This window comes from Myxocyprinus asiaticus, chromosome 24, assembly GCF_019703515.2.
Source record: "Myxocyprinus asiaticus isolate MX2 ecotype Aquarium Trade chromosome 24, UBuf_Myxa_2, whole genome shotgun sequence".
Lineage (NCBI taxonomy): Eukaryota > Metazoa > Chordata > Actinopteri > Cypriniformes > Catostomidae > Myxocyprinus > Myxocyprinus asiaticus.
The window spans coordinates 8,461,828-8,469,526 of NC_059367.1; the positions used below are offsets into that span (position 1 = coordinate 8,461,828).

Consider the following 7,699-nt stretch of genomic DNA (forward strand, 5'->3'; position numbering starts at 1 on the left):
TTAACAATTTTTATTGATTCACATATTTGAACATAGAAAAACAAGACATATATACACAGAATCAACATTAATCCCCACTATTACCCCTCCCAATCCCCAACTCCACCCTGGCCAACAATAACATCCCAGTGGTCGTACATGATATAGACACACACACACACAAAAAAATATATATATAATAACAATAATAATATTCACACATCCACAAACGACAGATATCTGCCCCATTTCTCCATAAACAAGTTAAACTTCCCCAGTCTCCTAAATGACCCTTCTTCAAAGAAGCCACCTTCCCATCTCCAAGCACCACTCCTGAAATGAGAGCACTCCAGCCGACCTCCAGCCCCTTAAAAGTATCTGTCTAGCAATCATGACACTGGTTAGGACCCAACTCTTTATGTGTCTATTCTCAACATTGATGACTGCCCCATTGCCCAAAATACAGAGTCTGGGGCAAAATGATACCCGGGTGCTCAATACATCACACACAAAACTCTGAACCTTCAACCAAAACTCCTGGATCTTAACACACCCCCAAAAGGCATGGGTTATGTCTCCATTCTCTGATTGGCATCGCCAGCAGGTGGGTGTGTCTTTAAGACCAAGCCTATATAATCTAGAGGGGGTCCAATAGAATCTATGTAAAATCTTGAACTGCATAAGGCACACCCTTGCATCTCTAGATGCAGATTTGACGTTTATTAGAATCCTAGCCCACACTCCCTCCTCCAATTCCAAGTTAAAATCTTTCTCCCATAATCTCTTGAGAAGTTGAAGCTCCATCCCCTAGATTCTGAATTAACAGGGAGTAATACATTGATACCTCATTACTTTTTCCAAAAGCAATATTCACCACTCCCAGAGTATCTGCTGCTTTAGGGGGGTTTATGCTATTCCCAAAAATAGTACAGAGCAAGTGGCGCAGCTGTAAATACCTAAAAAACTGAGATCTGGGGATCCCAAAATGTTTAACCAAATTTTCAAAGGATCTCAACACTCCACTCTCATATAGGTCACCGAGTGTATTAACCTCCCTCTCAATCCACTCTGACCAGCAGAAAGGGTAATTATTAATACATAATTTGGGGTTCAGCCATAAGCTTGAGGCAACATTTAAATAAATGTCCATATTAAACACACTGGAGACTTTTGTCCATACCGAGTGCAAATGCAAGATAAAGGCGTGTAATTTAACTTTTTCCGGTTAGTTTGATAGAAAGGCTTTGCAATGGCAAAATAGGGGCAAGAACTTCCTGTTCAATACAAAACCAGGGAGGGGCTCTTTCAGGTGGAAGTGACCAATGAGCCAAATGTCTGAGACCGAACGCATAATAATAAAACAAAATCTTGGGTAGGCCTAGCCCACCTTTGTCAATCGGCCTATGCAACTTACTGAAATGTAATCTGGGACGTTTACCATTCCAAATGAAGGACTTCGCTATGCTATCAAATAGCTTGAAATAAGAGAGGGGGACATCTACAGGAAGAGACTGTAGCAAGTAGTTGAATTTTGGAATACAATTCATTAACCTTCCCAATCATCAATAAATGTAATGAAGCCCACCTGTCCACATCGCTCGAAAACCTTTTTATTAAAGGGTCAAAATTAACTAACTAAATCACACAAATTTGCTGGGAATAAAATACCCAAACACTGGAATGCGCCCGGCTGAAAAGCCGTTACCAGGCAGTACGCTGTCAGTGCCAAAGCTTCGGATTTAGAACAATGGACTCTGTATCCTGAGAACTTAGAAAAGGAATTAATAAATCTGTGGAGGCAAGGCATAGATCTAATAGGGTCGGAGATAAATAATAAAATATCATCTGCGTAAAGCAGAAGCTCGTGCGCCATACCTCCCGCCATCACCTCTGGAAAATCATCCTCCTCTCTTATTGCGGCTGCTAATTGTTCCAGGGCAAGACAGAACAATAAGGGGGAAAGAGGGCAACCCTGCCGGGTGCCCCTATCCAGAGTAAATTAATCTGAAATTAATCCATTTGTTTGTACCACTGCTACCGGGTGTCTATAAAGTAATTTAATCCATCCAATAAACATACTCCCGAACCCGTACATTTCCAAAATTTTAAAAAGATAATCCCATTCTACCATATCAAACGCCTTTTCGCCATTAAGTGAGATGGCAGCGACCGGAGTCTGATCATTCGCCACTGCCCACATGACATTAATGAAACGCCTAATGTTACCAGAAGAGCTGCGGCCCCGAATAAACCCCACCTGATCCATATGTATGAAGAAGTTGCATTTCTTAATTAATTTGAGAACTGCATCTCACATTAAATCAAACACCACTAAAACTATAAGCCTAATGTTAAGCTGGCATCACACTAGCAGACTCAGAACAACTCTATTTGGGTGGGGGTTGTCACACTTAGTGACTGTTGTTGCTGATCTTTTCCTCCTAGTCGGTGAGTCCGTCACACTTACCTGTTAAAAACGGAGAAAAGGTGTCACACTTAACAACTGCCTTTGACTTTTCTCAACGCTTTACTCTCACGCCCCATTTTCGCAGCCAATCAACATGAAGCTTTTAATACACAGGTATTTTCAATATGACTCCGAGTCTGCAGCATCTGTTATGTTAGGTTGTTTGATAAAGACATTCTATTGAGAACGCTAGCAAGAAGCAAATATAAAGCTTGTGTTTACGTTATATAAAAATAATATAAGACCAGAGTACTAAAAGTAAAAGGTTTAACACATTTATTGTCATGCTTTGCAAAGATCTGGGCAGCAGAAATGTTTTTCTTTTAATGGTTTGTCATGACATAATAGATATGTCATACAAACATCTACGTGTTGACTCCAAAGAGCAATAAGCTTCTCCTCCAAATGCACTGATTTCAAGCACTTTCTAGATGGCATGCTTTTCTGCAAAAAAAAAAAAAAAAAAATTGCTACCATCCTCCTGGAAAAAACACTGTTTTATACATTAACTGCACTCATTGCTCACAAGTGATTAACACCTCCCGCTAAGACACTAATGTCACTCCATCTCCCTTCACCTGGCCGATGATTATGTTAATGAAGCGAACACCTAAAAATAATTGGAAAAATCGGCTAGTGAGAAGCTGGCTTTAAGCGTCACAAACTAGTGTGACGCCAGCATTAGCTGACCACCCAGGCACATCCCTGTAATTAACTTACCCTCGTGCTCTTCTAAACACGTATGACTTTAGTCAGAATGTTAAACATAGTCACCATTCACTTTCATTGTATGGAAAAAAGATGCAATGAAAGCGAACTGAAGGCTTTTCTGCCTAACATCTCTGTTTGTGTTCCTCAAGAAAAAGGTATGTCATGGTGGATTTAGAACAACATGAGGATGAATAAATGATGGCTGAATTTTTTTTATTTTGGAGTGAACTATCATATTTAATATAAAAAAAGTCAGATGCTATTTGCACCATGGTGCAAATAGTGGCAGATAATATTTGCACCCCAATTTAAATGCATACATTATAGGGTTCTTTCTTTTCTGTGGTTCCATCAGACTATTGGGGTGCAAATAACTGGGCTGTGTGGAAGGTGCTATTATCACCTGGATGCAAATAGTCAATCTGTAAAAATAAAATAAATCGCACACACTGCTCACTTATTACAGCTCAACTTTTAAGGAAATATTCTGCAAACCTCAATGCCAAAGCAAAGCATGTACATCAACAACAATTCAGACTGCTCATCATATCACATCTCCACTGATCCAATAATGACACAAAACAGACTGTGATCATGTTGTTTGGATGTGTCCTATGTTTGGATCCCACCGTGTTAAAACAGTTCATGCTTCACAAACACAAAGCATTCACCACAGGGACTTTCAGAAATCACTGCCTCTAATCTGATTAAACGGCAAAACATTAAGCATTTTGGGTATTTGGGGACGACACGAGAGTGTATTGTCAAAGAAAGCCGCTGTGAATGTCAGCCAAGCTTTAAGCATGAGAACAGGATTTTGTGTGGGGGAGGTCAGAGGCCATGACCCCTGGATTACCACTTCCTGTGGAGTGTTAGCCTATTCCTAGTAACCTCATGTATTTGAACACTATAGGTCATTAAAAGCTTTATTTACAGGTCAGCACAAAACATGATCATCAATACTTAAAACGCTGGCGTCAAAAGTGTGATGTGCTGATGCCCATGTGTGACTGACAGTTAGGATCAGACCACCGTAACACAAATGGAGACGTTAGGCAGAATTTTAGTCTGAGTCACCTTTCACTGACCATGTTAACATGCACATAAGAAAACGGTTTATTCCAGGGTTTTTGCAGTAAATGTCGTTCTGAAACGTCATGTAAATGAGAACGCCGATTTCCTTACGCTGCTTAAGGGATTAAGAGGAAGTGGTTAAAAAAACCTAGATTTCTCCCAGAGAATGCGGCTTAAACACATAAGCGGCATTCTTACAGGGTTTTGAAGAGTGTGCATGTGCATAAACAGACCAGATAACAAATGTCATAGGATGGAGCCCAACAAGTCAACACTGCGGAAAGAATTCAACATTTTGGAACTACAAGACGCTGGCTACCACCCCTGGAGTTCACTAGTTCGAATCCCAGGGTGTGCTGAGTGACTCCAGCCAGGTCTCCTAAGCAACCAAATTGGCCCAGTTGCTAGGGAGGGTAGAGTCACATGGGGTAACCTCCTCGTGGTCGCTATAATGTGGTTCGTTCTCGGTGGGGCGCATGGCGAGTTGAGCACAGATGCTGCGGTGGGTGGCGTGAAGCCTCCACACGCGCTATGTCTCCGTGGCAACGCGCTCAACAAGCCACGTGATAAGATGCGCGGGTTGATGGTCTCAGACGCGGAGGCAACTGGGATTCATCCTCCGCCACCCGGATTGAGGCGAATCAATACGCCACCACGAGGACTTAAAAGCGCACTGGGAATTGGGCGTTCCAAATTGGATGAAAAAAAAAAACATTTTGGAACTACAGTGGGGAAAAGCACATATACTATAAAATACACCCATTTATACACACCAATGTAAAATATCAACACTCAGCAGTCCCTCAGGTTCGTGTATATGTGCTCAAGTACACTGGGGAATCCCGGAGTTTTATGTAAAAGAGAAAACCCCACTATATCAGCTATTCTGCTGTAGGTCATGACAGAAAGTTAAGGAAACGAACTCGGCAACAACTCTGAAAAATCTGGAAATAAAGCAAAGCAATGGAGAATAAAAGAGCTAAGTCTTCATTGGATGCCATGTTTGTTATTTACACAAGCGTCGCAGGGAAATTACATTGCTGTGGAGAAAGCTGCTTACTGAATGAGCCGCATGTATACTGGAGTAAAGAGAAAGCCGGTAGCACGGTCCATGTAAACGCATTCGCTGATTTTGAGCCTTGAGCAGCTTTATCACAATAAACCGCTTTCTGGTGTCCATGTAAACAGTCACTTTCATTGCATCATTTTCTCAAAACAGTGAAAGTGAATGGTGACTGATGAAGTATCTCCTTTTGTGTTCAATGTAAAAAAGAATATCATACGGGTTTGGAACAACATGAGGGTGAGTAAATGTGGACAGAATTGTTTTTTTGTTTTTTTTTTTGGTTTAACTGACCTGTAAGTTTGTCCACTGGAAAAAGCCCCTGATAGGTAAAACATGGTTGTTTAATAGGGGTGGGTACAAATATAGATTTTCCAATGCATCGCGATCTTCATTTGAACGATCTCGGTATCGATTCTTAAATCCCAAGATCGATATTTTACTCTGTGCAACCATCTACTACAATAATAGGAAATCACTTGCATTTACAACCAAATTATGTGCTTTATTCTCTCTTTAACATGCGCTCATTTACAGAAATGCCGGTTTTCTTAAAGAGTACCGGTTTTAGCACGCGTTCAAATCAACGTAAATATTTGTAAACAGTATAAATTATGCAATGAACATGTAGCAAAAAATAACATGAAATATATTATCTTACTTATTGATTAAATGGATTTGTTCATTTTTAAAAAGCCAAAATGTGACCAAAACAATGAAAAACTAATCAAATATATACAGTAATTAGTCAAATTAATATTTTCGTAATGTATCTAGCTAGAAGGTCCCCTGTATAATTAACAGCATTAGCTGGGAGAGAATTTCTTTCATATGTAAGCAAAAGGGACATAATAACTGAAATTACCCATATGAATCGATATCGAATCGGAATCAAATCAGGAAATTTGTAGCAATACCCAGCCCTATTGTTTAATTAGAATAACATTAAAATTAGACTGACACTTGACACATAATTGTCTCTGGCTACAAAATCTATACATTTAACTCTAATGAAACAGCATTAGGCAAAACTGATGGTTTTGAAAGGCTAGATAGAGTATCAGTCAGTAGTATGTAAAGGTCGGTTAGTGAGTCCATCTATGCACATGTATAACTGTCTGCTGTATTTACTTAACTTCACATGGCTCACTGAACATGGCTCGCAGTTAGGAAGAATGTTACGTTACTTACAGCCTCAGTCACCATTCACTTTCATTGCATCTTTTCTCTATACAATGAAAGTGAACAGTAAATGAATGAGGCTGTCTTTCTGTTTAACATCTTATTTCGTGTTCCACAGAAGAAAGGTTTGCAATAACATAAGGGTGAGTAGATGATTACATTATTGTAATTTTTTGGTTGATCTATCCCTTTAAGTTCTGACAGCAATCTGGGTACTAAAATACTGCAATAAGTGGGTTTAAAAGCCTAATAATTGCATGGGGGGGACAACACCAACACATCGATACTCATAATGTGTGATCTCACATGTGTGTGACTGCACATTCAATCCAGTCTTCACATGATGTCAACATATGTAAACAAGGCTGAGTAATGTAGGGACTGCACTGAAATAGTTCCGTTCCCTTTTTCCAAACTTACCAATATGAGTGTCCTGTCCATGAGGGCCCTGCACAGGGACGGTGATCTTTCGCTCCGGCTGCGGGATACACTTCAGACAGAATGAATGCAGACAGGGCAGGAGTTTGGGCTCACACTCGCGGTTCTGGAGACTCTGTTTACATACAGCGCACGTATCCAGCAGGTTTATCGGGGCGGCAGGGGTTGAGGAAGAAGATGCTGCTGCTGGTGGTGGTGGTGCTGGCGGAGGCGGCGACATCTCGGTGGTGAGAGCGGGTGATGCGCCAGCTGTGGTGCTCTCCGCTGAGGAAGAGGAAGAGGAGGACGAAGGTGGCGGTGGCGGCGGCGGCGGCGGTGGTGGTGGTGGTGGTGGTAGCGGCGGCGGCTCATTGCTCTCGGCATTCGGGGTCTCGTCTGGAGCTCCGCTGCAGCTGTTGCTAGTACTGGATGTCGTTAGCGCTTGGGAGACGGTCTCCTGAGGTTTGAGCTCGTTCCCTTCGTTTTTATGGTCCGCGTCGATTAAAATGACCGCGTCTTGCTCCTTCGTGCCGCCGTCTCCATTTTCTCCACCTGCCGGAGCTTCTACCTCCATGTTGGCGGAGCTTTCCGTACAGTCTTGGCCTTTGTTGTCCGCCATCTTTGCTCCTCTTTGAACCGCCTGACGTTCGAAGCGCTCAGAAAATTCGATGGCTTTGACGTCATCGCGTCGCTCTCGTGTTCGTCACAGAGCTAGAGAGGTTATTCGATAACGAGCTTTCTTTTGAAGTGCAATAATTTAAATTAGCATGGACACTGTACAATATTATAAAATATTATAATTATAA

General features: G+C 41.5%; 1 protein-coding gene across 2 annotated transcripts in view; it reads right to left on the bottom strand.

Moving 5' to 3' along the window:
- LOC127415011 (E3 ubiquitin-protein ligase TRIM33-like) overlaps positions 1–7,699 on the bottom strand; it is a 52,294-nt gene extending 44,595 nt beyond the window's left edge. For both annotated transcript variants that reach the window (XM_051653460.1, XM_051653459.1), the window contains exon 1: positions 6,897–7,699. In XM_051653460.1, the coding sequence (XP_051509420.1) occupies positions 6,897–7,512 (616 nt within the window). In that variant the 5' untranslated portion in view covers positions 7,513–7,699. The remainder of the gene's footprint in view (positions 1–6,896) is intronic.